Genomic DNA, 15146 nt, shown 5'->3' on the forward strand with positions numbered 1-15146 from the left:
CCTCGCGAAGAAGATGACGCCGTCGCACGGAGACGACCCGATCTGGTGGAGGAGGCTTCGGGAAGAAGATGACTGCTAGGTTGACATGTCGTTTGTTAGTTTCTGTAGAAAAAAACGAGACCATAGTTTTTTTTTTTTTTTTTTAGGGTTTAAATGAGACTAAAGCCCAAAACTACATAGCCCACCGAATTTACACCACTACCATCCTGTTTTTTTTTTGAAGAGTTTGAATAATATAAATTAGATTTTGAGTAATTAATTTTTTTATTGTTATTTAAAATATATTTTTTAAATATATATTTATTATATAAATTGCCGTATCCATGCCGTATCGTGTCTTAGTTTTTAGAAATTTGACGTATCCCCGTGTCGTATCGTGTCGTATCCTCGTGTCCGTGTCCGTGTCCATGCATCATAGATCTGGGCTTGATATATCAGGCTAATGCTTGGTTGGTTTTTAAACTTATCAAACAAAATTTCTTGAAAAAAGGCATTCGGTGCTTTTAACCAACACAATCAGTTATGATTGGTGAGGTTCGTGGTGGGTTGAAACCAGACATGATTTTCTATTTGAATGGATTTATCTGTTCAAATAACAAACAGATGCCAAACAAGATGCGAAGGTCTCCAAGTTTTCTCAAACGGTACGAACCCAAGGATAAAGAAACGAATTGGTGAACCATTCGGTCACTGGTTACGGATAGAGATGACGTGGTCACTAGTTTGGTTCTTTTCAGACTATAACCATATCGGTTATAGTGTTAGTGCCGTTTGGGATATAGAAAAGCTGGAGATTCTGGTTTCGTGAAAGAAACGGTGATAAAGATTTTCATCATGTGGTTAATTGCTGCAATTAATATGAGATCCGTTTAAAGCTCATGTTCAGTATATGTCTCCTTTATGAGAAGAAAGGCGTCGGTTAAGGCCAAGTGAACGCCAAAGTGGTGTACTGGATTCTTACTAGTTTATGAAATGGATCTTTTTCCTAGAAAGGAGATGTGTTATCGAAGTAGAAAAGTTTGGTATTGAAATATGTCAAATGCCTTTGATTTTTCTACCAAAGGGAACATAATGGTTACTTGATTCTAATTTGAAATGACCATGAATTTTTATATATTTATGAGGAAATATCATGAATGTGCAGTTTGAAAAGAGCTGTGAAAACACGTACATAAAACCACACAAGAAGGTGCTGATATGATTATTTTTACAAGCCGTTGCAACTCTTTGCAAAATTGCGTTATTAGTCTATAGAGAAGCAGTTTCAGACTAATAATTGGCACTAGACACTAGCGTTGCTAGTAATTACTAATTAGAGTGGTGTTAGAATTGCAAAGAAAGTGAGACTAATACAAGCACTAGCAAAAGAAGACGATCAGTTTTATGATAAGTATCATAAAAGGAAATTCCTTTGAGAGGAATTATACACTGGAAGTGTGGGGGTCTTTGGAAAAGGAAAAGACTAGACACTCAATGTGAGAGGAATAATACATTGGAAGTGTGGGGGTCTTTGGGAAAAGAAAAGACTAGACACTAAAAGGTGGGATATTTGGAAAAATGTATTATACCTGATAATGTTTATTAAGTAAGCATATGAATGATAATGCATGTATTATGATGGCTAGTCAAATAAGGCAAAGAACAATGTCTAAATTAGGAAGAGTAATTTGCATTTAAAAGTAATAAGCAATATCTCTTATTATGGATAACTTGTTTAAGGTATGGCAAAGTTAGAGACCTTCTTACAAATACCTTAAATGTGGGGGAGTTTACCCAAGTGCTTAGTGTTAGCAAATTACTTAGTAATTAAGTCCTAATATAATTTTGAGGACTTGACATTTCAAACAATGTCAAACAACTACTCTCGTATGAAATATAATTTCATAAGATGGATTGTGCACACCATTAAAGATAGTCAACCTAGTAGTGGATCCAATTATTAATGGACTGACTAGAGAGTAAGTTGATCATCGAGGGGAATGAGGCTAAAGCCAACATAACTAATGAATTAGCCGGGCGGAAACCTAACTTAGTTGATTGAAGATCCCAAGGTCTAAGTTCAATAGGCAAACTAGTTGGGCATGTTTCAAAGAAGTTAACACACCATGTACCTCATTCCTATGATGGAAGAAGTGTGTTGTCTGCAAAAGTTTTAGGGTGTATATTTATACTTAATGATAGTGATATCTTATAAATAAGAGGAATATAGTAGACTATTCTTAATCAGTGGTCACCTATGTGAGAGTAGAAATGAGTCGCTTCTATGAGAATGAGATGGCTAAATTCTCTAAAGCTCTCATGAATCCGGGATTTGTGCAGGACCAAAATGAACATAACCGTATGAACCGTAATATATTAGGATAAGTGATGTGTGATACTTATTGTCTCAGTTTACTAATGTGGTGAACAGTTCAAGATCTTCTACATCCATTGTGTCACCAAGTAAATCCAATAAGTATTACTAGGGTAGGTTCAAGTCCAAAAGACATCTCTCTCGATGCATCTCTTGTCCGCCTGTACTCTCAAATTCTTCCTAATTTTTCATTCATGTGGGGGATTGTTGGAAATTATATATTATAATATGAAATATTGTAATATATAATTTTAATAATTGAATGAAAAATAGTGTTAACCAATTTCTTAGAAAGGTTATGTTGTTTAGGTGTATTGTATTCCCTTGATAAGTGATGTATACTTATAAATGAAAAGTTACATCTCTTTAATAAGTAGAAATTGGATTCTATGTAAACCCATGAAACCATTGGTATTAAATATAGAAAATTAGAGTTAATTTTTACTCTTGAGAAATATGGTTTCCCCACTTTGTTTCTCAAATGATTCGTGTGTCAAATTCCAAGTCGTGTCTTAAGAGTACAAAATATATAAAGTTCGCTAGAGTCCGAAAATTAAAGTGCTTTGACTTCGGATTATAGATTGTTGAATCTTGGGAGATGGACACCTACCGAACTACAAGCATAAGAGTATGGGCGAAATTCTATCTTTAGGACATTCACTAGTAGAAAAAACACTTTGCGCGACGTACATAAATGCGTCGCGCAAAGCCAAAAGTCATTGCCTAAGGGTTTGCGCGACGAAGGTTTCGTCGCGCGCTGACCGTTGCGCCAAGGCCGTGACGGTAGGGTTTGCGAGACGAACAATAACATGCGTCGCGCAAAGTACTTTGCGCGACTCACGTATGCGTCGTGCAAAGTACTTTGCGCGACGTACGTGCGCGTCGTGCAAAGTACTTTGCACGACGCACGTATGCGTCGTGCAAAGATTATTTGCGCGACGTACGTGCGCGTCGTCCAAAGAACTTTGCGCGACGCACGTCGTAGAACGCAAATCGCGCAAAATACTTTGCACGACGTACGTGCACGTCGTGCAAAGTACTTTGCGCGACGTGCATCCTACGGTATGCGTCGCGCAAAACCCTTTTTTTGGTTTTAGTTATTTTTTTTTTAATTCTTGATCAATATTATAATTAAATTCTAAAGAATAATTAATTAACCAAACAAAATTATTTAATTATAAAATATATAAAAATGTGCATACAAGATGTCCAAACAAAAAAAAAACTACAAGTGAACTAGGTTTAATACATCAAGCTACTGGGTATCGGTAGGGTGAGATGGGTCTGAGGTCGAAGGTGGAGCAAGACGAGGTGCTGGTAGCGAGATTTGGAAGCCAGCCATCTGTATGGCTTGTACAAGTTCTTGCACCCTCCCGACACAGGTCCTCACCTCCTCGTCCTGGGCCTTCATCCGCTCATCCTGGGCCCTCAGCTGCACCTTCATCTGCTCACCCTCGGCCCTCAGCTGCGTCACTTCCTCTTTCAATGCATTGACCTCTACTGTTTTCAATCTGGAAGAAGAGCCACCCGTTTCACGAACTCGCGCTTTCCCCATACCTCGAACAACCTTGCCACGACGACGACCGAAGTTCTGATCCAGGACATCAGTCATGATTTGAAAACCTACATCCTCAGGTAGCGTGACGTCCTCGATCGGAGTCTCCGAGGGAAGTTGTGATGTTGCTTCGTGTCTTTTTTCCACCATAGTACCCGGTCGACGGCGAGATCGGGTGGTGACGAAGGACCTCCGTGAAGAGCAGAGGAATCAGAGAGAGAGCTCTGCGGTACAGGCCGCGATGCAGCGCAGGACCCAAATTCACCGCCACGAAGACGATCAGAACGTTGAGCCCATTCCAACCCAACCCCCGACCCTCATCCCACTCTCCTCACTCTCTCTCTCAAACCCCAAACCCCCCAGATCCAAAACCCACACAACTCCGCCGGGTCACCACCGCCAACACCTTCCTCCTCAGCGGTTTGACCCTCCTCCCACTCTCCTCACTCTCTCTCTCAAACCCCAAACTCCCCAGATCCAAAATCCCCACCTTCTTCCCGTTTTCTATTCGCCCCAACGCCAATCCTATATCCATCACTCTCTCTCATCCTTCTGCTTTCTCACTTCTTTCTCTTCCTCTTTGACTCTCTCTCCGGCAACCCCCCCTCCCCGGCGAACCCCCCATATCCCATTAACCCCTTCCCCCACCCCTCATCGCGAACCTAGATCCCAGATTTGTGCATTTTTTTTTTTTTGCTTTTCTTTTCTGGGTTGAGATCCCATTAACCCCTTCCCCCACCCCCCGCGAACTCAGATCCACACAGTTCGGTGGTGTTGGGATTGGGAGTGGGGATGAAGATGGTGAAGGGAATGATTTTTGGGAGGTGGAATTTGTGGGATTGGGTTGCAGGGAAAAGGCGAGGCTCGGGTTGGGGGGAATGAGGATTTAACGGGAGTGGGTCGTCGGGGGGGGGGGGGGGTGGGGAGGTGGGATTTGAAGGGAGTGGGTCGTGGGTCGTCGGGGGAAGGGGGATTTAACGGGAGTGGGTCGTCGGGGAGGGGGGTGGGATTTGACGGGAGTGGGTCGTCGGGGGAAGGGGGATTTGACGGGAATGGTTCGTTGGGGGGGTGGGAGGAGGAGGTTGCTGCGCTAGGTTTCTGGGGGGATTAATGGGGAGGTGGGTTTGAGATTAATTGGTTTCTGGTTTTGGGGGTTGCGGGTAAAGCTTTCAGGTTTTTTTTTTTTTTTTTTAAATTAATATTTAGAAGATTAGATTAAAAAAAAATTAAAAAATTATTTTTTTTGCCACGTGGCAGCCTCATCAGCACAAATGTGGCAGCCACGTCAGCATTTAACAGACTAATGGATGGAAAATCTAACGGAGGTGTTATTTTGAAATAAAATGGTACTGGATGTATGAAAGTGAAATGTTTTAAAGTTGTTGTATAAGGTTGTAATTGACCTCAAACCTGAGGGGCTACTATGTAATTTACTCATTTTTTTACATATATATCATTCAATTTCTTAAATATTATAAGTACAAAATAAATAAATTAAAATCTACTTAGTAAATATATATACCATTGAAATCGATGGGATACGCATTGTACGAAACTAGTTTCAACGATCCAACCGTCAAACTTGTTTGTATATGTTTCGAGATTGTATACGCCAAAAATCGCAAAAAACAAACATGCAGAGATCAAGTACCAAGACAAACATTTGCGACGGCTATAAACAAAAAATCACGATTTAACGGTTATTTTAACTCCGAATTTGATGATCTTTTACAGCTACACTCTTTAACCCTATATGCATACAATGTACTAATTTGATCGTCAATTTAAAACATTTACACAAGTAGGTACCACAAAATCTTATGTTATGCTTAATGAAAGTATAAATAAATTCCAAGTGTTAGTGAATCTAATAATCTTTTGATGGCAAACGCATTGTACGAAACTATTTTGAACGATCCAACCGTCAAACTTGTTTGTATATGCTTCGAGATTGTATACGCCAAAAATCGAAAAAACAAACATGCAGAGATCAAGTAACAAGACAAACATTTTCGACGGCTATAAACGAAAAATCACGATTTAACGGTTATTTTAACTCCGATTTTGATGATCTTTTACAACTACACTTTTTAACCCTATATGCATACAATGTACTAATTTGATCGTCAATTTAAAACATTTACACAAGTGGATACCACAAAATCTTATGTTATACTTAATGAAAGTATAAATAAATTCCAAGTGTTAGTGAATCTAGTCTTTTGATGGCAAACACATTGTACGAAACTATTTTGAACGATCCAACCGTCAAACTTGTTTGTATATGCTTCGAGATTGTATACGCCAAAAATCGAAAAAAACAAACATGCAGAGATTAAGTAACAAGACAAACATTTTCAACGGCTATAAACGAAAAATCACGATTTAACGGTTATTTTAACTCCGATTTTAATGATCTTTTACAACTACACTCTTTAACCCTATATGCATACAATGTACTAATTTGATTGTCAATTTAAAACATTTACACAAGTGGATACCACAAAATCTTATGTTATACTTAATGAAAGTATAAATAAATTTCAAGTGTTAGTGAATCTAATCTTTTGATGGCAAACGCATTGTACGAAACTATTTTCAACGATCCAACCGTCAAATTTGTTTGTATATGCTTCGAGATTTTATACGGAAAAAATCGAAAAAAAACAAACATGCAGAGATCAAGTAACAAGACAAACATTTTCGACGGCTATAAACGAAAAATCACGATTTAACGGTTATTTTAACTCCGATTTTGATGATCTTTTACAGCTACACTCTTTAACCCTATATGCATACAATGTACTAATTTGATCGTCAATTTAAAACATTTACACAACACAAAAGAAAAAGGCAATGCAAGAACCCAAAAAAAAAAAAAAATACAAAAAAAAAAAAAAAAAAAACAATTGCTTGTACGTCGCGCAAAACATCTTTGCGTGACCTAGGAACGTATGTCACGCAAAGATGTTTTGCGCGACGTACACTTACGTCGAGCAATTTTTTTTTTTTTTTTTGCTTAAGAGTACAAAATAAATAAATTAAAATCTACTTAGTAAATACATATACCATTGAATTTGATGGGAAACGCATTATACGAAATTGCTTCGAGATCGCGTACGTAAAAAATCACAAAAAACAAATATACAGAGATCAAGTAACGAGACAATTGATAATAGAATTCACGTTTGCGTGTTTGAAAAACTTCAACTTGTGATTCATAATTGTCTAATTGAGAATTCCACTCCATTAACTAATATTCCATTTGCCCTTTTTCTTAAGAAAGATATAGACTAGTAGTTACGGAAATAGGTAATCTTGATGAATAGATACAAATAGACAAGAAGAGAATGAGTGTCTTGTTCTTCAATTGAATCTTTTTGGGATTCACTTATGTTAGTGACCCGTAAAAATGCACGGATGGTAAATGTAGAGACTCGGGATCCCAAAAGTATATTGAAATAACGTCACGATTACAAGTAGTGTTTCACCACTTATTATTTTGAACATAAGATTTAAGAATTCCCACGAGGTGAAACGAAATAGTAATTTGCAGGCCGAAGCAGTATAGCATGGCCGCTTACAGGTCCTGCCTTTATACAATAAATCCACCTTTCTTACACATTCTGCAAAGCCACAGACTAAAATTCACCCAAAAAATACATTCGGTAAGTTACACTTTTAATTAGACTAACCATGTCGATTCCAGCACCAACTCCAGCTTGAACTGAATATGAATAGTTAGCTTTGGGAGGAGATGTAATCCTGTCAATACCCTCCCAATCTGATATGACAAAACCCTGATAGCACCCTCCAAAAGAAACTAATCATGCTCGGCACTAGTAATAATCTAATAACCACAGTAGACAATTTATGTAAAATGACTTTCCTTACCCTGAAACGTCGTAGCTTGTCCTTAAGGTATCCGGTTACAAGTTCTTTATTTGCATGCCTTTTGTTTCCATTCCAACTCGAGTAAGCACCATAACTGTTGCAACACCCTTGCGGATGGAATTGAGGTATGCAGGCATGTGAATGCTGAGCAATCCATTCAAATCAATCACAGTGTTGTTCTCATTGATGCCCTTCGTTGTGCCACCATCCCCAATATAATGCTTAGCACAGGCCGCAATCTTCCCTCTAGAGAAATGGTAAGGAAAACGAGTTACGCCCAATTTTCTTTATGTCCAGATATTTGAAATAATGATAGAATACATCACAGGTAGGTTACATATACAATTGATTTTTTCTCCAGTAATTAAAAGACGGTTATAGGTCAAATTCTAGTCTAAAATATAACTACAAGAACACCAAGGCATAGTCTCAGTCTGTCACTTTCCTTTTATAAATGTTTTGCATCCAACCAATCGAGCCACAGCTAAGGCCTTCTATGAACTCAAGTATTAGTACTCAATCAAACCTTGACCACTAATCTCTAACCAGGCCTACCATGTGGTCATTAACTCATTATGATCAAAATAAATATGCTTGTAGAGGTACTTGTCTGAGACTCTCAAACTATTCATGGATAAGAACCATCACAACGCAAATAATTCACCCTAAACAGTGAAAACAATAAAAAGATCTCAAGTAGCAATTTTTTTTTTAAACTTGAAAGAGAAAAAAATTAAGTCTTACTTTGCAGTAGAAACATAGGGAGCCCCCTTTCGAGCAGTGGGAGGCATATCTCCTTGCAGACCAGGTATTATCTCAGTCATTGCTTGAACAATCTTATGGTCTTCACTATAGCTTTCGTAGCACCTACCCCATCTCGGATCTCTGCAGACCTGCAAGAACAGTAGTAATACATAGTTTTAGTGGAATGCTTGGTCAAGTTTTGGAGTTTCTAACTATGGCTTTCGTATAATAAGACTGCTCAATTACCGCAATACATGGGGCAAAGACATAAGGAATTCCGGTTGCCCTGACTTCTAGGGCAGTTGCTTCCCCAATTCTCTTAACAAGATTAGGATCTCTGAAACGGAAAACACACGAAATGACGCATGAGTAGTGATTAGAAACATCAAACTACATAATTTGACCGAAAGATCATAAACGTTCTGTAATGCTTGAATGAAGCCTGTTGACTTGGACTTATTTCGGTGAGAATGAATGTGACTTGCCTGGTGACTCCCAGTCCAACATTATGAGGGAAAATAGTAGCATTGTAGACGTTGTTGTGGCCGTGAACCGCATCAATCCCATAGATCATAGGAATCCCAAGACGGGTAGATAGAGATCCCTTTTGGAGGCCATTCACCAGATTGACCCATGCCTCAGCTGAAGCTTTTGGGGCTGGTACATTCCCACCACCACTAAGCACACTCCCTGTAGAAAAAACCATTATCCCACTAAGACATATACAAATTACAATACAATCATTTCATTTGCTACTAAAACCAACATTGACATTACTGTAATTCCACCATTTTCCTTCTCTGCACGCAAGTTCAAATCTCCCCCTCCGTAGTTTAGTTAGATTAGATCAGAATATCGATCGAATAAAAAATTCAGCACTGACAAACAGAACAATACGCATATGGGGTGAGATGAAGAATTGAAAATGAGGGTGAAGATTGTTTGGTTACCAATAAAATACTTGTTCATGACATCAGGGGTTGCAACAGTTTGCTTGATCTGCGTCATTTGACCAATCTTTTCGGCGATCAGCACCACCTCATTTCTAAATTCCTGTAACCCTTGTCCTGAAACCCTTGATAGCCTTTTCACCGCAATTTCTTGGCCTCCAAGAAACATTCCCTGGCAACAAAATCCCTTACATATAAATCTATAACCACAACGGAGAAACAGTAATGACAAACAAGTGTTGCTATATAAGGTGATTCGAGTGCTAAGGAATGGTAAACAACTGTTCAATTACCTTGTAAACAGGCCCGTATCCCCCTTGTCCAAGCTTGTTTGCATTTGAGAAATTAACTGTAGCGTCTAGTATAGTTTGCATATCAAAAAAAGGTACATCTATACCTTCCTCTTCCTTGAACTCGCTTGTGTCTATCAACTCCTTGACTCTCCTTTCACTATCAAATTGTCCTCGTCTTATTTGATCTAATACCGGGAATCGAAGAGATTTATTCTCATCCACTATGAACAACTCTGCAGATCTTTCATGACAATAACGCATACATAAAAACAGTTACCTCGTTTGTTGTTCATATTTCTTCGCCATATATATATGGAAATGACGATGCACGCCAGAAAAATCACACTTAAAAGCACCGCTACAATTATCACACTTGAAGATTACCTTCTGCAAGAAAGAAAAGAAAATACTTTTTATTGTCATATCATCATTTTTATTGTATTGTACAATGTAAAACGATTCTGTAGCACTCGTATCAACATAAAAAATTGATTTGCAATAGGTCACATGCATGACCGAAATTTTATGCCTAACATGATATTCTCACCTTGATTACATCTTAATATCAAGCCATGCATCTTTTCTTTCCATCTCGTGCACGCTTGCAAATTGAATGTGCCCAATCCCTGCAGTCTGCAGATGTTGTACAGGTTGGTTCCTTTGGTAGCTCCCAACCCATCTCCCCTACATTAGGACTTCCTGATGACAGTACTTCAGAACTAAAATTACCCAGGTCAACATTACACAGACTGATGACATCAGGGGTTGCAACAGTTTGCTCGATCTGCGTCATTTGACCAATCTTTTCGGCGAGGGTCATTCGCTTCATGAGGTCTCGAATTCGAGCATTCAATGGCTGCTTTGGATCTTTATATTTCAAGTAGTCGGCTTCTGTCAGTCTCAGAGCTGAGAGTAAGCTTCAGCCTCCTGCTTTTTCCTTTACAAGTTTATATTAATCCTCATCCGAACTACAATAATAACTCTCGCTATCCTCACTACTATCATTTCCGGATTCCCATTCATCTTCATCTTCGTTTGCATGTTCCGGTGCATTGTATTGAGGCAGGTCACCAAGGTCAATTGATATTTCGAATTCAGGAACTCCAGGTACGTCAAACGGTTCTTGGACAATATTAGTATCCCAGAGTGTTTCTTCACCAAGTTCTATCGAAGATGATAACTGTTGGTCAGCGACGTTGTCATCATGATCTAATTCTGGAATATCATATAACCCTCTTCGATCAATCTTCTGAACAACTTTCCAACCATTGCCAGCTTTGGGGTCGTCTAGATAGAATATTTGTTTCGCCATAGTTGCCAAAATGTATGGATCTTCATCGTACCAATGTCTCGTAGTGTTTACTGACAGTAAACCATGGTCTCGCTTAACACTCGTTCGGTTATGTGGGTTTGTATCAAACCAAAGACAGTTAAACAGTATCACTTGATACCTGTCTTTGTAAAGCAATTGTACTACACTAGTTAGTTTGCCATAAAAATCAATGTCTTCACTGTCGCCCGCACCTGGGACATGGACACCACTATTTTGAGTAGACAACTTGTCATCACGTGTTGCCCCTAAGAACTTGACCCCGTTGACATGACAACCTGAGAACAATTCAACGTAAAGCGGTCATCTCGCCAAGTTATATAATTCTTCATCGTAAGAGGGTGAATTCAATTCCTTCAATTTCTTCATCTAATATAACATATACAAAAAGTTAACCTATTAGTGTAACCAAATTTAAAGACGGGCAGGAACAAGTTGGAAAATATGCTCAATTCAAACCACATACAACTTACATGTGCGTGAAACCACGAAGGAAACAAGTCACGGTGCTTCTTGGCATATAAATGTGAAGGATGTTCTCGCTTCATCAATTGTTCATGCTCTTCAAGGTATGGCAAAGCCTCGTCACAATTGTTGAGTACGAACCAATGCGCTACCTCCATATCTTTTTTGGTAAACGATTCGCCTTTTACAGGATCGCCGAATGGTCGTGCAATTTGGGCAAAAACAGACAGTTTCTCTTTTCTGACACCACCGTCATTATTGCGTTGAGGACGATTGAAAGTTGTCTCAACATCTTAAAGATACATTGCACAAAAAGTAAGTGACTCATATGCGACCCATGCCTCCACAAGTGATCCTTCGGGCTTTGCCCTGTTTCGGACACATTTTTTCAACTCACCAAGATATCTGTACAAATAAAAGGTATGCTACAAATTATTCAAAGCGTTTGTTGATCATGAATATGTTATATATATAAACGCTTAATTAAGTACCTTTCTATTGGATACATCCATCGACAGTTCACTGGTCCTGCAAGCAATGCCTCATCTGGCAAGTGAATCATCATGTGAATCATACTTGTAAAGAAAGCTGGGGGAAATATCTGTTCGAACTTGCATAAGACGTTCACAATGTCGTCCTGCAATTGTTTAACATTCGACTTCCGCAAACACCTTGCAGTCAACTGTGAAAAAAATCTCGACAATAACACGATTGGTTTCACCACATCAAGAGGCAATAAGTGTCGAATACCAACCGGAAGAAGGCGTTGGAGTATCACATGACAGTCATGACTCTTCATGTTTGAAAATTTACACCCCCTCACGTTCACGCAACGCGAGATATTGGAAGCATACCCATCTGGAAACTTTACAGAAGAAATAAAGTTGAAAAATTCTTTCTTCCCATTCGGCTTAACTGTAAAAAAAGGATGACCTTTCTTCTCTGTACCACCGACTCTCTTCATCCACAAGGATGACCTAATGCCCATTCGTTCCAAATCGAGGCGAGATTCGATCGTGTCCTTTGTTTTTCCTTCAATGTCTAGAATTGTCCCAACCAAAGTATCAAACACATTTTTCTCAATATGCATAACATCAAGGTTGTGTCTCAATTTTAACTTTGACCAGTACGGGAGCTTAAATAACATACTCTTATGCGTCCAGTTCAGATGTGTACTTCGTCTGGGCTTACTGACCTTTTTTCCGAAATGACCAAATTCAAAAAGGTTTAACTGATCCAAAATCTCATCTCCGGACCATTCTCTTAGTCTTGGCCGAGTCTCTTTTGTGCCGTGGAAGGCTTTATCGTTCTGGCGCCACTCGTTATCCAAAGGGAGCCATCTACGATGACCAAGATAACAAACTTTTCTCGCATGCCAAGACGATGTTACGTTTTCCTTGCATATTGGACATGCCATATAACCCTTAGTCATCCACCCAGAAACCATTGCATACGCGGGAAAATCGTTTACTGTCCACATCACTACCGCTCGCATGGTGAACATCTGCCCAGTATACTTATCGTACGTACGAACACCGTTTTCCCATAAATCTTTTAGCTCATCAACCAACGGCCGCAAATAAACATCAATGGACTTTCCTGGATCTTCGCCAATTAATAGAGTCAACATCATGTATTCTTTTTTCATGCACTTCCAAGGTGGCAGATTATAAGGAAAAACAACGACTGGCCAAGTGTTGTGGGTTTGGTCTAAAACACCGAACGGATTAAATCCTTCGGTGGCAAGTCCCAATCTAACGTTGCGTGGATCGGCTGCAAAATCAGGGTACATCCGATCAAAATCTTTCCATGCCTCTCCATCTGCAGGATGCCTCGTAACATCGTCATTTACCCGTCCTTCTTTATGCCATCTCATGTCGGTTAAGGTATGCATCGACATGTACAATCGCTGCAACCTAGGCTTCAATGGAAGATAACGCATTACTTTTTGTGGAATCTTGTTCTTTCTATTCTGTGATGTCATTTTAAACCTCGGCTCATTGCAGACAGGGCATTTATCAAACTGTTTGTTCTCCGTATAGAACAATATACAATTATTTACACATGCATGAATTTTTTCATACCCCAATCCGAGACCCTTCAACACTTTTTGGGCACTCTTATGATCTTCAGGTAAACAATTCTCCTTTGGAAGCATCCTTTTGATAACTCCAAAAAAGTAATCAAAACACTTGTTTGACAAACCAAACTTGATCTTGCCATGCATCAACTCCACAATTACTGTGAGCACCGAAAAGTTCTCGCAACCCAAATATAATTCTTGCTTGGCATTTTTCAATAGTTTTTCATAGTTTTTGAATGCCTCACTGTCCATGGTTGGACGACCATCATCTCCCCCTTCATGATTGGTGTTACTTGAGGCGTATGGATAAACGTCATTTAGAATATTCATAACTTGTTCACTATGATCCACATTAGATTCAACAGTCTCCACTCTTGTCACATATGAAGACGAAGCTTGGTCTAATCGTTCTCCATGATGATACCAAGTAGTATAGGTCTCGATCATCCTATTTCTTACTAAATGAAATCGAACATTTTAGAATGTCTCCCACATTGAGTTGTTACACCTTCTACACGGACATCGGATAGTTGAACCTAGGTTGTGTCTAGTTGCGAATTCAATGAACTCATCTATTCCATCCAAGTACTCAACAGCACATCTATTATGATTATGTATCCACTGTTTGTCCATTTTGTCTACAATCCCAATAAAAGTACAAGAATTACAACAACTTCAACTATTGTCTTGTCACCTTATTCCTCCGGTAAGGGCCCTATCCCATTCAGGAATGCACATTTATGTCTCGTAATTTACGATTTCAATGGATTAAATTTCGACATGAGCAAATTTCGGCAGCATCTCCTTACAGTTCTTCAAGTGCACACCGTAGATACATAATATCCACCGTGTACTCGAAGAACATTAGGAAATGTTACAAAATTTCCACTATCGAAACCTAATCTGTGAACCGCAAACTACAACACATAACTACGCATTCCCAAACTATCCAAAAAATGGGACAATTCAAGAATTAATTGGATTGTAGTCATGCTTTCGCATCCATGCACGAAATCCAACTAATTCTCAAACGGGAAACTAAGCTTTTCTTGAAAAAAAAGTGTACGAAGTTAAGTAGTATTAACTTCGTACAACACAAAACAATTTTGTAGGTGATGTACAAAAATATGTGCATACAAATAAACTAAATCACAATAATTACATCTCAAATGTAGTTAAATTTCAAATGTAGTTAAATTTCTCTACGACTTTATTTTCATTGTAATATAAAGTGATTTATGCACCCTTTATTTCACTTTACGTATCTATAAGCAATTGGGTCTTGCAGCCAAATAGTTCATTCATTTTATAATCCTTCTAAAGTTACAAACTGAAAGTGCTTATTCATCATTATAATCCACCAGATAAACATTCAGCTAATTAAAAAAAAATAACGCATTGTAGTTGGTTTGATAAGTTGTGTCCTAAAATTAGAAAAGTTCCCTAAGTGGTTTGACTGAGAGAGTGTGAGTCAGTTAC

General features: G+C 38.7%; 3 protein-coding genes and 1 pseudogene across 3 annotated transcripts in view; all 4 read right to left on the reverse strand.

The window, feature by feature from the left end:
- The window catches only part of LOC126606769 (probable glucan endo-1,3-beta-glucosidase BG4), a 50137-nt gene that overhangs the window by 30429 nt on the left and 4562 nt on the right, over positions 1-15146 (reverse strand). The window lies entirely within an intron of this gene.
- Positions 3507-4058, reverse strand: LOC126606824 (uncharacterized). Its single transcript, XM_050274212.1, has one exon. It carries the CDS (start codon positions 4056-4058, stop codon positions 3609-3611), a length of 450 nt encoding a protein of 149 aa, XP_050130169.1. The 3' UTR covers positions 3507-3608.
- LOC126606733 (uncharacterized) lies at positions 7431-10176 on the reverse strand (annotated as a pseudogene).
- On the reverse strand, positions 10742-14114 carry LOC126588404 (uncharacterized). The gene is made up of 6 exons (XM_050253494.1): positions 12734-14114; positions 12408-12625; positions 12076-12221; positions 11982-11989; positions 11586-11876; positions 10742-11397 (listed from the first exon to the last, which is right to left on the reverse strand). The coding sequence occupies exons 1-6, from the start codon at positions 14112-14114 to the stop codon at positions 10742-10744; spliced, it is 2700 nt and encodes an 899-aa protein (XP_050109451.1).

This window comes from Malus sylvestris, chromosome 2, assembly GCF_916048215.2.
Source record: "Malus sylvestris chromosome 2, drMalSylv7.2, whole genome shotgun sequence".
Lineage (NCBI taxonomy): Eukaryota > Viridiplantae > Streptophyta > Magnoliopsida > Rosales > Rosaceae > Malus > Malus sylvestris.

What these genes read in the sequence shown, in the direction of transcription:
- LOC126606824 (XM_050274212.1), bottom strand. Translation starts at nt 4,058, where the DNA reads ATGGTGGAAAAAAGACACGAAGCAACATCACAACTTCCCTCGGAGACT.
- LOC126588404 (XM_050253494.1), bottom strand. Translation starts at nt 14,114, where the DNA reads ATGATCGAGACCTATACTACTTGGTATCATCATGGAGAACGATTAGAC. An exon ending in ATATCTCGCGTTGCGTGAAC is followed by an intron (nt 12,222 to 12,407) that starts GTGAGGGGGTGT and finishes AAACAATTGCAG; the next exon opens with GACGACATTGTGAACGTCTT. An exon ending in GTTTCACGCACATGTAAGTT is followed by an intron (nt 11,398 to 11,585) that starts GTATGTGGTTTG and finishes AATTGTTCTCAG; the next exon opens with GTTGTCATGTCAACGGGGTC.